Genomic DNA, 17,207 nt, shown 5'->3' with positions numbered 1-17,207 from the left:
ACAGAGATATACAGTATATACACTGAACAAAAATATAAACTCAACATGCAACAATTTGAAAGCTTTTACTGAGTTACAGTTAATATGAGGAAATCAGTCAATTGAAAAAAAATTACAAATTAAAGGTATGGGCGTGTATCAGAAAACCAGTCAGTATCTGGCGTGACCACCATTTGCCTCATGCAGCGTGACAGATCTCCTTTGCATAGAGTTGATCAGGTTGTTGATTGTGGCCTGTGGAATGTTGCCCCACTTCTCTTTAATAGCTATGCTAAGTTGCTGGATATTGTCTGGAACTGGAACATGCTGTCGTACACGTAAATCCAGAGCATCCCAACCATGCTCAATGGGTGACATGTCTGGTGAGTATGCAGGCCATGGAAGAACTTGGACATTTTCGGCTTCCAGGAATTGTGCACAGATCCTTGCGACATGGGACTGTGTATTATCATGCTGAAACATGAGGTGATGGCAGCGGATTAATGGCACGTCAATGGGCCTCAGGATCTCGTCACGGTATCTCTGTGCATTCAAATTGCCATCGATAAAATGCAATTGTGTTTGTTGTCCGTAGCTTATGCCTGCCCATACCATAACCCCACTGCCACCATGGGGCACTCTGTTCACAATGTTGACATCAGAAAACCGCTCGCCCACATGACGCCATACATGCTGGCAGTTGAAACTGGGATTCATCCGTGAATTGCACACTTCTCTAGTGTGCCAGTGGCCAATGAAGGTGAGCATTTGCCCACTGATGTCAGTTACGACGCCAAACTGCAGTCATGTCAAGACCCTGGTGAGGACGACGCGCACGCATATGAGCTTCCCTGAGACGGTTTCTGACAGTTTGTGCAGAAATTCTTCAGTTGTTTCATCAGCTGTCCTGGTTACTGGTCTCAGACGATCCTGCAGGTGAAGAAGCCGGATGTGGAGGTCCTGGGCTGGCATGGTTACAAGTGGTCTGCGGTTGTGAGGCCGGTTGGACGTACAGACAAATTCTCTAAAACGACGTTGGAGGCGGCTTATGGTAGAGAAATTCAGTTCTCTGTCAACAGCTCTGGTGGACATTCCTGCAGTCAGCATGCCAATTGCATGCTCCCTCAAAACTTGAGACATCTGTGGGATTGTGTTGTGTGACAAAACTGCACATTTTAGAGTGGCCTTTTATTGTCCCCAGCACAAGGTGCACCTGTGTAATGATCATGCTGTTTAATCAGCTTCTTGATATGCCACACCTGTCAGATGGATGTATTATCTTGGCAAAGGAGAAATGCTCACTAACAGGGATGTAAACAAATATGTGCACAACATTTCAGAGAAATAAGGTTTTTGTATGTATGGAACATTTCTGGGACCAACACTTTACATGTTGCGTTTATATTTTTGTTCAGTATATATAGTTAAAGAGAACAAAGTGTAAAGATGGAGATAAGTGGATGTCTTTACTTGAACAGTATGTCAATGTGTTTCAAGAAAGCAGAGTGAATCTGGCAGTAAGACTATTGTGACAGTGTAGTATTTACCATCTGTCAATACTCAAGATGGTGGTCCTAGCCATGTTCTGGTCACATTTGCTCAAGTGCTATTGACACACATCGACCACATGTCATGAATGCAACCAAGCAACGGCATTACCATTATAATAGGTCTAGTTTTGTCATTTTATCATATCAACAGTATGTTTCATTGATGTCCATGTTGCATTGCTCGGCTACTTGAGAAAGTGGTCCTGATTAAAGGCGTAGCTGAACCCTGGCTATGTTTAACTGTAGGGTGTCCAGATCTGTTATTATACTGTCTGTTTGATAAAGGTCCATGTTGCGCTGCTCGGCTACTTGTGTGAGTGGTCCTGATTTGGTTTAAGGCAGAGCTTTGAAGTAGCCTGGCTGGGTTGTGACTGTTCCAGCTGCAGTGCATCCTGATCCTGGGCCATGGCCATGGCAATGCCAGCTGTTCCTGTCTCTCTCCAGCAACTCATTGGGGCCCCATCAGCAGACTGGCCCAGGAGACCTAGTCACTCAGCCCACAGTCAACCCAGAGTCAGACCAGTTACAGATCAGAATCAGAGCTGCCTCTACACTACAGTCATGTGTCTGTGATCAGGAAGTGAGGTGTTCAGCTCCTGACCAATGATCATCAATCACACACGCGCATGCACGTGAACGCCCTAAAGGCACACATGCACACACACATGCAGGGTTGTGTAGGTTACTTTCAAATCAAATACAATTGAATTGGTCACGTACACATATTTAGCAGATTTTATTGCAGGTGTAGCGAAATGCTTATGTTTCTAGCGCCAACAGAGCAGTGTACCTAACAATAAAAAACAATACACACAAATCCCAAAAATAAAATGAATTAAATTAAGAAACATCAGAACGAGCAATGTCAGAGTCCGGAATAAAAATATATTCAGTGCCTTCAGAAAGTATTCACACCCCTTCACTTTTTCCAAATGTTGTTGTGTTACAGCCTGAATTTAAAATTGATTATTTTTTTGTCACTGGCCTAAACACAATACCTCATAATGTAAAAGTGGAATTATGTTTTTTGAAATGTTTACACATTTATTAAAAATTAAAAGCTGAAATGTTGTGAGTCAATAAATATTCAACCCCTTTGTTATGGCAAGCCTAAATAAGTTCAGGAGTAAAGATTTGCTTAACAAGTCACATAATAAGTTGCATGGACAATATTAGTGTTTAACATGATATGCTTGTAATAATTAAGGACTGGGGAGCTTTTAAGTATAAAAAAGAAACGTAATGGAGCTAAGCACATGCAAAATCCTAGAGGAAAACATGGTTCAGTCTGCTTTCTACCAGACACTGGGAGATGAATTCACCTTTCTGCAGGACAATAACCTAAAACACAAGGCCAAATCTAGTTGCTTACCAAGAAGACAGTGAATGAGTGGCCTAGTTACAGTTTTGAATGAAATCTACTTGAGAATCTATGGCAAGACCTGAAAATGGTTATCTAGCAATGATCATCAAGCAATTTGACAGAACTTGAAGAACTTAGAAAATAATAATGAGCAAATGTTGCACAATCCAGGTGTGGAAAGCTCATAGAGACTTACCCAGAAAGCTGTAATTGCTGTCAAAGGTGCTTCTACAAAGTATTGACTCAGGGGTGTGAATACTTATGTAAATTAGATATGTCTGTTTCACTTATGGGGTATTGTGTGTAGATGGGTGAGAAAAAATAAATGTTGAATTCAGGCTGTAACACAACAAAATGTGGAATAAGTCAAGGGCTATGAATACTTTCTGAAGGCACTGTATATATGTATAATGGTGTGTATAGACAGTATGGACTGTATATTAATAGGAAAGGTGTGTACAGCAGTAGTTATATAGGATGAGCCTTGACTAGAATACAGTATTTACATATGAAGTGGGTAAAACAGTACGTAAACATTATTCAAGTGACCAGTGTTCAATAACTATGTATATAGGGCAGCAGTCTATAAGGTGCAGGGTAGAGTACCGGGTGGTAGCCGGCTAGTAACAGTGATTAAGTTCAGGGCAGGGTACTGGGCGGAGGCCGGCTAGTGGTGACTATTTAAAAGTCTGATGGCCTGGAGATAGAAGCAGTTTCTCAGTCTCTTGGTCCCAGCTTTGATGCACCTGTACTGTCTCCTCCTTTTAGATGGTAGCAGGGTGAACAGGCCATGGGTTGGGTGGCTGAGGTCATTGATGATCTTACATTTTACATTTTAGTCATTTATCTTGTTGGCCTTCCTGTGACACCGGGTGCTGTATTACTCCTGGAGGGCAGGCAGTTTGCCCACGGTGATGCATTGGGCTGACCACACCACCCCCTGGCGAGCCCTGCGGTTGCGGATGGTGCAATTGATGTACCAGGCTGTGATACAGCCCAATCAGGATGCTCTCAATGGTGCATCTGTAGAAGTTTGTAAGGGTCTTAGGGGCCAAGCCACATTTCTTCAGCCTCCTGAGATTGAAGAGGTGCTGTTATGCTTTCTCCACCATGCTGTCTGTTTGAATGGAACATTTCAGGTTGTCAATTGAACTCAAAGATTTTCACCTTCTCCACTGTGGCCCCGTCGATGTGGATGGGGGCGTACTCTCTCTGCTGTCTCCTGAAGTCCACGATCAGCTCCTTCATTTTGTTGACATGGAGGGAGAGGTTATTTTCCTGGCACCACTCCGCCAGGGCCCTCACCTCCTCCCTGTAAGCTGTCTCGTCGTTGTTGGTTATCAGGCCTACCACTGTTGTGTCGTCAGCAAACTTGATGATTGAGCTGGAGACCTGCATGGCCACTCAGTCATGGGTGAACCGGGAGTACAGGAGGGGGCTGAGCACACACCCTTGTGGGGCCCTTGTATAGAGGCTCAGCGTGGCGGAGGTCTTGTTGCCTACCTTCACCACCTGGGGTCGGCCCGTCATAAAGTCCAGGACCCAGTTGCACAGGAAGGGGTTCAGACCCAGGGCCACAAGCTTAGTGATGAGCTTGGAGGGTACTATGGTGTTGAAGGCTGAGCTGTAATCGATGAACAGCATTCTTACATAGGTATTCCTCTTGTCCAGGTGGGATAGGGCAGTGTGCAGTGTGATGGCGATTGTGTCATCCGTGGACCAGTTGGGGCGGTATGCAAATTGTAGTGGGTCTAGGGTGTCAGGTAAGGTGGAGGTGATGTGATCCTTAACTAGCCTCTCAAATCACTTCATGATGACAGAAGTGAGTGCTATGGGACAGGAACAAGGGTGGGCATCTAGAAGCAAGTGGGGACAACAAACTGGTATAGGGAGAGATTGAATATGTCGGGAAACACTCCAGCCAGCTGGTCTGCACATGCTCTGAGGACTCGGCTTGGGCCACAAAGTTACTAGTTACAGCCTTCCGAGGGTTAACACTTTATAAATGTAATCCGTTACAGTTACTAGTTACCTGTCCAAAATTGCAATCAGTAAAGTAACTTTTGGATTTTTTTTAAGTATCTGTAATCTGATTACAATATTCTTGCTGGTAATGTAACTGATTACAGTTGTTTTGTGAGTTACTCCCCAACCCCATATGCACGTGTGTACATATAAACGCACACACACATTTTTTACATTTTACATTTTTAGTCATTTAGCAGACGCTCTTAACCAGAGCGACTTACAGTTAGTGCATAAAAAAAAAAAAATTCATACCCCCTGTGGGAATCGAACCCACAGCGTTGCAAACGCCATGCTCTATCAACTGAGCTACATCACACACACACACACACAATAATTGGACAATAATTGGACATTAAATATGAAGCATCTCTTCTGTCAAATCGAGCCTGATACGGCTGTAAAACGTTCCATTGTTAGCATGATCAATCTGACATTGATTAGGTGCTCAAATAAAAGGCCTGAGAGGATTTGATACTTAAACAGTGTGAACAGTGTACCTGTAACTTCCAATAGACAACAAAAGTATGGCAGGAAATATTGATGACTAGAGTAAATAAAAGACCCAGATGAATATTTTATGATAAGACTCTGCATTTAATGATAACCCATCCCTTATCTGACTAACATAACTACAGTAAGCTACTGTATCAATTTTAATGTGAGCAGGGATTATAAAACCTTTCACTTTTGATCAATTGAAGGAAGTGCATGCTGTCTTTTGGACTTAATTGATATTAACAGTCTGACAGTCAGTCTTCTTTTAAAAGATGTAGTTCATTCATCACCCACCCACTCCAATGAAGCTAGCCATCTGGCCAAGCACAATACAGTCATACTGAGCTAAACTGTATGTTTGAACTTTTCTTTCATGAAATGCTGTAACAGAAACAATGGGCAAATTTCTGACAGTTTGTACGTAATATTATATTATTTTTTATCAGATTACACCAGAATATGCATTAGCAAATGTCAACTTTGCATCAGTCATTGATGTTGTTGTCACTGTATAATGAGCAACATGCCTGAACTCTGGATGGACTTGGCTAAATGAGCAGAGCATTCATTGTCTACTCTTCAGAGGATCCAGAGGAGAAGGGACTGTTGTACGGTAGTTTGGCTGTGCCTCAAAGGAGAGGAGAAGAGACTACAGTATTGGCTGTACCTCTGAGAGTCCCTGGGTCAAGAGCAAAGTCAAAGACATCCCATCACATCACCCACTCTGGCTGGTCCTGAGAGCTGAGGGAGAATGACTGGGGAATGCCAAGGTCAACAGGAAAGCAAGCAACACAACAACATGGCCCTAACAGCCTTTTATCCCTTGTCACAGTGGCACTACATTGTTTCCCTAGAATGAGAATGGAAGCCAAAGGAATTGGTTCCATGGTCAGGCCTTAACCCTGACAGAATGAGAATGGAGAGAGACAGAGAAGTATAATCCATTTGCTGAATTCTGTAATTTGGTCGGGCTAAATTCAGTGTTTCCATGTTCAGGCATTTTTTTCTTCTTTAACCGGCTGAACACTAATAGGCTTTTTAGCATTATTGTGCTTTTGGTGTGTTGACAGCTGAACTTACTTGTCCAGGCAGGTGGTTTGTGGCCACAGTGTGTTTGGTGCAATCTCTATAACATTCTCTGGGGTTGAGGTATCTGTTAGCATTTTTTTCTTTCTCTCATTTTCTCACATGCATTCATTTGTTAAAGGACAGGAAGACATTTATTGTGCATTCAGTGGCAGAGTATTTTAGTTTCTGAAAGGCAACCCTGTGGATTGTTGCCAATAAGATACACCACAGCATTGGCCAGGTTTTCTCTTTTTTTGTTTTGTTACTGCGGCCTTGGGAGGCTGTATTTCAGTGCCTTCATGGTTTTAAAAGCACTTGAAATACACTGCTAAAAAAAATAAAGGGAACACTTAAACAACACAATGTAACTCCAAGTCAATCACACTTCTGTGAAATCAAACTGTCCACTTAGGAAGCAACACTGATTGACAATACATTTCACATGCTGTTGTGCAAATGGAATAGACAACAGGTGGAAATTATAGGCAATTAGCAAGACACCCCCAATAAAGGACTGGTTTTGCAGGTGGTGACCACAGACCACTTCTCAGTTCCTATGCTTCCTGGCTGATGTTTTGGTCACTTTTGAATGCTGGCGGTGCTTTCACTCTAGTGGTAGCATGAGACGGAGTCTACAACCCACACAAGTGGCTCAGGTAGTGCAGCTCATCCAGGATGGCACATCAATGCGAGCTGTGGCAAGAAGGTTTGCTGTGTCTGTCAGCGTAGTGTCCAGAGCATGGTGGCGCTACCAGGAGACAGGCCAGTACATCAGGAGACGTGGAGGAGGCCGTAGGAGGGCAACAACCCAGCAGCAGGACTGCTACCTCCGCCTTTGTGCAAGGAGGAGCAGGAGGAGCACTGCCAGAGCCCTGCAAAATGACCTCCAGCAGGCCACAAATGTGCATGTGTCTGCTGAAACGGTCAGAAACAGACTCCATGAGGGTGGTATGAGGGCCCGACGTCCACAGGTGGGGGTTGTGCTTACAGCCCAACACCGTGCAGGACGTTTGGCATTTGCCAGAGAACATCAAGATTGACAAATTCGCCACTGGCGCCCTGTGCTCTTCATAGATGAAAGTAGGTTCACACTGAGCACGTGACAGACGTGACAGAGTCTGGAGACGCGGTGGAGAACGTTCTGCTGCCTGCAACATCCTCCAGCATGACCGGTTTGGCGGTGGGTCAGTCATGGTGTGGGGTGGCATTTCTTTGGGGGGCCGCACAGCCCTCCATGTGCTCGCCAGAGGTAGCCTGACTGCCATTAGGTACCGAGATGAGATCCTCAGACCCCTTGTGAGACCATATGCTGGTGCGGTTGGCCCTGGGTTCCTCCTAATGCATGACAATGCTAGACCTCATGTGGCTGGAGTGTGTCAGCAGTTCCTGCAAGAGGAAGGCATTGATGCTATGGACTGGCCCGCCCGTTCCCCAGACCTGAATCCAATTGAGCACATCTGGGACATCATGTCTCGCTCCATCCACCAACGCCACGTTGCACCACAGACTGTCCAGGAGTTGGCGGATGCTTTAGTCCAGGTCTGGAGGAGATCCCTCAGGAGACCATCCGCCACCTCATCAGGAGCATGCCCAGGCGTTGTAGGGAGGTCATACAGGCACGTGGAGGCCACACACACTACTGAGCCTCATTTTGACTTGTTTTAAGGACATTACATCAAAGTTGGATCAGCCTGTAGTGTGGTTTTCCACTTTAATTTTGAGGGTGACTCCAAATCCAGACCTCCATGGGTTGATAAATTTGATTTCCATTGATAATTTTTGTGTGATTTTGTTGTCAGCACATTCAGCTATGTAAAGAAAAAAAGTATTTAATAAGATTATTTCATTCATTCAGATCTAGGATGTGTTATTTTAGTGTTCCCTTTATTTTTTTGAGCATTGTATAAGAAAAAGGGAGGTTACATAAGGTAAAAAGCAGACTGATGAAACCACTACAATATGTGTAGGACTATAAAATAAATTCTAAGGAGTCTTCATCCATACAGTCTTTGGAGTGGAGCCGTTTCACGCAAATGCTCTAAAACTCATTCTCCTTTAAACCCAATGTTCTGAGGATACATATCCTGCTCGTTGGTTGAACATAGGCTATGTTTGTTTATTGAATGTCACTGTACTTTCACCTAATGTTACCCCATCTCAAAAGCTTTGGAAATGACCTTCTTTGAGACGAGTCGTCTTACTGCAATCTTTGTGACCCATGTGATCCCGATAACTGACAAAAACCTGAGTGTTCCAGGAGAACCAGTTAACCCCTGAACCCCCACCGTGTGACACCACACAGAGTTAACTGTGGCATGTCAGACCCTGTGTGCCACCGTTTAGCCATGGTTGTTCCAGCCGATGTTCCACCAAGGACATCTTGCTTACAGTACTGAGTGAGCTATGCCCTGACTGTTTTCCCTGTGGCCTCCCTCTCGTACAGGTGTATGATGTACAGTATGGTCAATCTGTTCTGTTTTCCTGCTAGCCCTTGTTCAGTCTTCAGGGTAAGATTAGGGCAGATGGCACTCTCCTTTGTAACGCTGTGAAGCGAGTAATGCAGCATAGCAGAGCCTCTGGCCAGAGCACAGTGTTTAGGTGTGGGTCAAGCTGAGAGGAGAGGAGGGAGGAGAGAAGGAGGGGGGTGGCGTGCTGATAGTTCAGAGAGGGGCAAGGCAAGGCAAGCTTACTTATGTGTTAGCATATCAAATAGCGCAGGGTTCCCCAACAAGTCTTATAAAAAAAAAAATGAAAAAAATGTGTTTGGACATTGTTGGACATAATAGACTGTAAAAACACCAGGAAATCAGCTGCAAGCGATTTTAATTTAAGAAATCTGTTCCCAAGCATAGTAGAGTATGTATGAAAAATTTATGCACTCACTAACTGTAAGTCGCTCTGGATAAGAGCGTCTGCTAAATGACTAAAATGTAAAATGTAGAGAGACACATGATCGTATACCAATGCAAGCAAGGTTTGAAATGATTATGTTGTAGTCAAACATTGTATCTGTTTGGGCTTCTTGTGCTCAATTTGTAGTCTACAAATTATTTGTAATTATGTTTACATTTTAATCATTTAGCAGGAGCTCTTATTCAGAGCGACTTATTATGCTCAATTAGGTTTAAGTGCCTTGCTCACGGGCACATCTACAGCTTTTTCACCTAGTCGGCTCGGGGATTCAAACCAGTGACCAGTTACTGGCCCAACGCTCTTAACCGCTAGGCTACCTGCCGATCATGTCTATTCCGGCCCCCCGACCATCCGTTCAAGAAAAAAATCGGCCCGCGGCTGAATCTAGTTGATGATCCCTGAAATAGGGTGGAGATGGGAGTACATTCCAGAAGGACAAACATCTCTGCAGCACTCCACCAATCAGGCCTTTATGGTAGAGTGGCCAGACGGAACCCACTCCTCAGCAAAAGGCACATGACAGCCTGCTTGGAATTTGCTAAAAAGGCACCTAAAGGACTCTCAGACCATGAGAAACAAGATTCTCTGGTCTGATGACACAAAGATAGAACTCTTTGGCCTGAATGCCAAGCGTCACGTCTGGAGGAAACCTGGCACCATCCCTACAGTGAAGCATGGTGGTGGCAGCATCATGCTGTGGGGATGTTTTTCAGCGGCAGGGACTGGGAAACTAGTCAGGATCGAGGGAAAGATGAACAGAGCCAAGTACAGAGAGATCCTTGATGAAAACCTGCTCCAGAGCGCTCAGGACCTCAGACTCGGGTGATGGTTCACCTTCCAACAGGACAACGACCCTAAGCACACAGCCAAGACAAAGCAGGAGTGGCTTTGGGACAAGTCTCTGAATGTCCTTGAGTGGCCCAGCCAGAGCCTGGACTTGAACCCGATTGAACATCTCTGGAGAGAGCTGAAAATAGCTGTGCAGCAACACTCCCCATCCAACCTGACAGAGCTTGAGAAGATCTGCAGAGAAGAATAGGAGAAACTCCCCAAATACAGGTGAGCCAAGCTTGTAGCGTCATACCCAAGAACGCTCGAGGCTGTAATCGCTGGCAAAGGTGCGTCAACAAAGTACTGAGTAAAGGGTCTGAATACTTATGTAAATGTGTTATTTCTGTTTTTGTATTTCAAATACATTTGCAAAAATGTCTAAAAACCAGTTTTTGCTGCGTCATTATGGGGTATTGTGTGTAGAAAACTATTTAATCAATTTTAGAATAAGGCTGTAACCTAATAAAATGTGGAAAAATTCAAAGAGTCTGATTACTTTCCGAATGCACCGTAGGTGTGAAAGTATGATGATGAAGACATGAGGGGGTTTGGCGAACACGGTATTAAAGCTGGTTGTAATTCTGGCTGAATTTGTCAACCGTTTATAATTGATTTCCTAAGGTGAAGTACATGAAACCCAATTTGAGGAAATCAATGTTCCTCCTCCTGTACAACAAGTCAGGCGGTCTTTTCCTGCCTTCATCCTTATCACATTTGTGACATACAGTACTGTGAATAAAAGTGACCGGCATCTCTAACTCATCCAAGATTGGATTGATGCTATGGAGGAGGAATCTCTCTGATTGTCTATTGTCAATACATACAGTATCTCTCCTAACAGACATTTATGGATATTAGTGTGATATAAAGAGCCTTCTTGTCTTGCCATCCAGGTGTCATCAGGACAGCCCTATCCAACATGGACAGAGAGGCCAGGGAGCGCTACTCTGTGGTGGTCCAAGCCAAAGACATGGCCGGCTCGGTGGGTGGGTTGTCAGGCTCCACCACCGTCAATGTCACTCTGACAGACGTCAACGACAATCCTCCCAAATTCCCCCAGAGTATGTACACAGACGTCTGTTTGTTCGTTTTTCTACCTCAATATTTGTCCTTACATATTGATTCTCTACTGTAATAAAACATAGGATTTAAACAGCACTATATCGAACACTATATAGGTTTTAAAACACTAAGATGTTTGTACTGTAAGTAATGCACCATAGAAATTGAATCTTAGAATCAGTGATTCTATTTCTGTGTACTGCACAGCCAAATGTTACTTTTAAATAAAACTCCCCAAGTTGTAGCTTTATAGTAGATGTTTGTTAATGCAGGGGTGGCTGTAAGTGATACAAACATGATGTATGATGTAGTGTGCAGATGATTGTTGAATTGCAAGCAGACAGGAAATGTGATTAATTGACCCATTTATTCACATCTACATCTAGCTGGTATGCATGAACAGTAGGCTAATTACTCCTCCATCTAGTCATAAATGCTATATCATTCATGCCAAGATAATAACTTATTGCTTATTCATGTGCTCATCCCATTACAGAAAACTACCAGCTGTACGTTCCAGAGTCTGCTCAGATTGGAAAAGCTGTGGGTAAAATCAAAGCCACTGATGAAGATTTGGGTGTCAATGCAGAGATTAGGTACAGCATAACCAATGCAGAGGGGAAGGCCATGTTCTCCATCACTGCAGACACTGACCAGAAGGAAGGCATCATATCACTAAGACAGGTACTGTTGAGATGCACACATTCATTTTCCAGTGAAAATAAAACCATCTGTGGTTGTGCTTTATGTTACAGTTCTCTTGGTGTTTACTGAGAAACCACAAGGTAATATGGTAATTACTGTATACATAATAATTACCTAATAAATATGCTTTTTATTTATTTGGGATGAATTAAAAGAAGTAGTACCATTACGTACCATTAGGCCACACTAGCGCTAATTGTGTTAATACTATGAGTAAGTACTCATTGTTACCACATAGGCTGTTCTCTCAAATACCAATGGAAGCAGGACTGTAAAGAAAAGCAAGGCTTTGAAAAGGGATTGATTGTCGGTTTCCTCCGCAGCCTTTGAACTATGAGAAGAGGAAAGTCCACACGCTTCACATAGAGGGAGTGAACACTCACCTGGACCCACGCTTCTCCCACCTGGGCCCCTTCAAAGATACCACCACTCTCCGGATCATCATCGGAGACGTAGACGAGCCACCTGTCTTCTCCATGGACTATTACATCATGGACGTGTACGAGAACTCCCCTGTGGGAACAGAGGTCGGCACAGTGACGGCTCAGGACCCTGACAGTACCAAAAGCCCTGTAAGGTATGGGATATGCAAGGGGCGGCCATTTTGTTGGACTCCAAAACGCCATCACAAGATTCAAAGCTTCTACCTTTCCATGTTGAAAGTCAGATGGTTTTTTGAATGATAGATTAAACAGCATCATTTCATTTTCAATTCAATTCAATTCAAACTTTATTTTATTCATTCTATTTTAGTTGTTCCCTCTCCTACATGTAGGTATTTTATAGACCACAGTGAAGAGGAGCAAGTGTATTTCACCATTGGTGTGAATAACGGGGGGATTAAGACCACCCGGAGTCTGGACAGAGAGGATGTGGCCTGGCACAACATCACTGTGATGGCATCAGAGGTTGGTAAGTAACATCTGACACAGCGGAGGATCCTTATCTAGGAATCATCTTACCTTATTATCATTTTGCTTTTAAATAATGATGACTTTATTATGACTTTCAACATGGAGGATAAAATATGCTCATGACACTGCATGAATACATTAACGATGTCACTTTAATCATATGTATCAACATTAAACACATGGCTCTTGAAAATAAACAGCCAGCAGTGCCTTGTGGGATTGATGCGGGGCTGCGTGTGTAACATCATAGTGTGATGCTGAAGGTGGTCGAGTCAATCAATTCTTCTTCTCCCTCTCTTTCTCCACTGATGCTTATCTAAGCAATTACTCTTTCCTTTACCCTTTTCTGCATAATAGTGTTCAGCTAATGGACTGAACTAGCCATCGATAAATGTCAGCTAACGCTGCGCTGATTGTGTTACGTCACCTTAATTAATGGGAAAACCAGTCCGCACCTTTCCGGAGACTGGTGTATGTTAATGAGGGATTCATGACTTACATAAACACTATACATATAGTGCATAGTGTATATTAGCAAAGTGTCACTTGTAATGTCCTGTGTGCTAGCTATATGTATATTAAGTGAGACAAACTACTGTGCAACCACACAGCATGTTTCTGTTCCATTCTGCCTACTGCTGTAGCTTGGGGTTAGTACGTCTCCTGTCCCGACTCTAGATGTTGGTTGGTGGTCGTTGTGGCTGTAATTTATGGATGCGTGAAATGGGAAAATATGATTTATGTATCCCACGTTTAATAGGAACATGATTTCTCTGTGGAGCCTCAGGGAGTGAAATGTGCTGCCAGGCAGCAGGAGTTTAGTTGAGTGACCGGGTCACCTTTCGAAGGGAATTTACACTTCACCTGGCAACATGGCCAACCTCAGGAGACAGACAAACACAAGATATGCAAATATGGGAAGGCTCAGTGGGGATGTGACCTTAATTGATGGAGAGATGCTCTGAGAAAAAAAGGATGTAGAGTACATAACATGCACTATAAGTGCAAGGCATGAACCCTGGACAGAAAAATATACAGTGGGGAAAAAAGTATTTAGTCAGCCACCAATTGTGCAAGTTCTCCCACTTAAAAAGATGAGAGAGGCCTGTAATTTTCATCATAGGTACACGTCAACTATGACAGACAAAATGAGAATTTTTTTCTCCAGAAAATCACATTGTAGGATTTTTTATGAATTTATTTGCAAATTATGGTGGAAAATAAGTATTTGGTCAATAACAAAAGTTTCTCAATACTTTGTTATATACCCTTTGTTGGCAATGACACAGGTCAAACGTTTTCTGTAAGTCTTCACAAGGTTTTCACACACTGTTGCTGGTATTTTGGCCCATTCCTCCATGCAGATCTCCTCTAGAGCAGTGATGTTTTGGGGCTGTCGCTGGGCAACACGGACTTTCAACTCCCTCCAAAGATTTTCTATGGGGTTGAGATCTGGAGACTGGCTAGGCCACTCCAGGACCTTGAAATGCTTCTTACGAAGCCACTCCTTCGTTGCCTGGGCGGTGTGTTTGGGATCATTGTCATGCTGAAAGACCCAGCCACGTTTCATCTTCAATGCCCTTGCTGATGGAAGGAGGTTTTCACTCAAAATCTCACGATACATGGCCCCATTCATTCTTTCCTTTACACGGATCAGTCGTCCTGGTCCCTTTGCAGAAAAACAGACCCAAAGCATGATGTTTCCACCCCCATGCTTCACAGTAGGTATGGTGTTCTTTGGATGCAACTCAGCATTCTTTGTCCTCCAAACACGACGAGTTGAGTTTTTACCAAAAAGTTCTATTTTGGTTTCATCTGACCATATGACATTCTCCCAATCCTCTTCTGGATCATCCAAATGCACTCTAGCAAACTTCAGACGGGCCTGGACATGTACTGGCTTAAGCAGGGGGACACGTTTGGCACTGCAGGATTTGAGTCCCTGGCGGCGTAGTGTGTTACTGATGGTAGGCTTTGTTACTTTGGTCCCAGCTCTCTGCAGGTCATTCACTATGTCCCCCCGTGTGGTTCTGGGATTTTTGCTCACTGTTCTTGTGATCATTTTGACCCCACGGGGTGAGATCTTGCGTGGAGCCCCAGATCGAGGGAGATTATCAGTGGTCTTGTATGTCTTCCATTTCCAAATAATTGCTCCCACAGTTGATTTCTTCAAACCAAGCTGCTTACCTATTGCAGATTCAGTCTTCCCAGCCTGGTGCAGGTCTACAATTTTGTTCCGGGTGTCCTTTGACAGCTCTTTGGTCTTGGCCATAGTGGAGTTTGGAGTGTGACTGTTTGAGGTTGTGGACAGGTGTCTTTTATACTGATAACAAGTTCAAACAGGTGCCATTAATACAGGTAACGAGTGGAGGACAGAGGAGCCTCTTAAAGAAGAAGTTACAGGTCTGTGAGAGCCAGAAATCTTGCTTGTTTGTAGGTGACCAAATACTTATTTTCCACCATCATTTGCAAATAAATTCATTAAAAATCCTACAATGTGATTTTCTGGATTTTTTTCTTCTAAATTTGTCTGTCATAGTTGACGTGTACCTATGGTGAAAATTACAGGCCTCTCTCATCTTTTTAAGTGGGAGAACTTGCACAATTGGTGGCTGACTAAATACTTTTTCCCCCCACTGTATAGGCCTATAACAATGTCTTGAAAATGCCATGCCATTGCTTGGGACATTTGTTTATTTTTATTTTTGCTGGACCCCAGCAAAAATTAAGGTAGTAATTTACATAGGGGGTTAAAATATGTGTTTAGTGTTTTAGTGTTTTGCATAGAGATACAATATAAAAGTGTTATATTTAATTCCATGGTTTTATGCATGTTGATCTTTGTTTGTTTGTTATTTTCAGACAATCCCAGTCTCGTCAGCCATGTTCCTGTAACAATCCAGGTGTTGGATGTAAATGACAATGCTCCCTACATAGCAAGAGACAATGAAATCATTGTGTGTGAAAGCTCCAGGGCAGGACAGGTGAGTATCTTTCACTTTCACCTCCCTCCCTCTTTCCTGCTCTTTTCCACTTCATTCCCTCTCTCTCCCACCTTCTCTCCCATTAGCTCATATTCTCCTTATTCAACTATGTTGTCTTTTAAAACCTCTTATCAAGCACACACATGCATACACTCACACACATTCTCGCACAGACACACACACACATATACACACAAACCCTCTCTGCCTTTATTGTGTGTTTGACACCATCAGGAATGGATTTATCTGTGGTGCTGCAGACCTTTGCAGCCTCTTGAACCTATAAATTATTCAGCATGTACCAATGTCTCCACAAGCAGATAGGAGCTGCATTAAGCGCAACAGAGCCGGATTGCAGAAAATGTTTATCATCGCTCATTCAAATTTGGCCCATGTGCAGCAAAGCACGACTGCTCAGATTCATATCGCAATAGCAGTCTCTCTTCATATTTTCCCCATTGAATTAAGATTACTAGACAGACTGCAGCATATAATCAGTGAGCTGGCTAAAGGCGACAGATGATGCATGCTAAGATGAAATGTCGAGGGGCTTTTTCAAACACTGCAACAAATTACAGTAACTTCAAGTAACTTTCAGGGAATTTGGCTTGATTCATAGTAAATTATGCTGTTATGTTCATCGAAAGGAAATAAATTATAATTTTGTTTAGAACTAGTTGTACATGTTTTGTTAGGGAGGATTACTGTATGCTACCACAAGTTCAGGAATGCTTCTCATAGACTGACAATGCTATAGCACAGTAGAGTGTGTAGGTAGCCAGGTTAGAAGACACTATAATTGGTGTACTATCCATATGAGAATTTCTAACTCTCAGGTCATCTGCCGGTAGAAGTCAACTTCCTTCATTGAGCTGACATTATATCACGAACAGTGCTCTTGGAGTCAGGCCATATCCCCCACCTCTGATATACACTTCTGCCTGGAACAAGACTGCATGTGAAATACTGGCACATGTCCTCATGGAAAGGGAGGGAGGAAAAACACATGTACCTATAATACAATAATAATAATTGTCAGTGACTTTCTTTACTTATTCCCATTATATGTAGCTCCTAATACATATGTACTGTAGACTGTATAAACATACATGTGACGTAAAACGTTTCTCACCCCCGTATTCCTCTCCCTCTCGTCCTCTCACTCCTCTCCCTCTTCTCTGACAGTTGATCCAGACAGTGAAGCCATCAGACATGGACAACTTTGCAAATGGACGGTTCTCCTTTGCTCTGCCAACTGGTGTTCCAGTCAATCCTAACTTCACCCTGAAGGATAATGAAGGTAGGCTGGTTACTG

The 17,207-nt window shown here is 43.3% G+C and overlaps 1 protein-coding gene across 1 annotated transcript in view; it reads left to right on the top strand.

Annotated features, from left to right (window-relative positions):
• The window catches only part of LOC311150441 (cadherin-18-like), a gene marked incomplete at both ends in the record, with an annotated part of 43,476 nt that overhangs the window by 21,837 nt on the left and 4,432 nt on the right, over positions 1 to 17,207 (top strand). Inside the window, 6 exons of the mRNA XM_084187928.1 lie at positions 11,121 to 11,288; positions 11,786 to 11,973; positions 12,318 to 12,571; positions 12,770 to 12,906; positions 15,771 to 15,892; positions 17,078 to 17,192. Coding sequence (XP_084044054.1) covers positions 11,121 to 11,288; positions 11,786 to 11,973; positions 12,318 to 12,571; positions 12,770 to 12,906; positions 15,771 to 15,892; positions 17,078 to 17,192 — 984 coding nt within the window. The remainder of the gene's footprint in view (positions 1 to 11,120; positions 11,289 to 11,785; positions 11,974 to 12,317; positions 12,572 to 12,769; positions 12,907 to 15,770; positions 15,893 to 17,077; positions 17,193 to 17,207) is intronic.

This window comes from Coregonus lavaretus, assembly GCF_964263955.1.
Source record: "Coregonus lavaretus genome assembly, chromosome: 23".
Classification (NCBI taxonomy): Eukaryota; Metazoa; Chordata; class Actinopteri; order Salmoniformes; family Salmonidae; genus Coregonus; species Coregonus lavaretus.
Note: the sequence above shows the minus strand (reverse complement) of the source record. Positions and strands in the feature narration are given on the sequence as shown.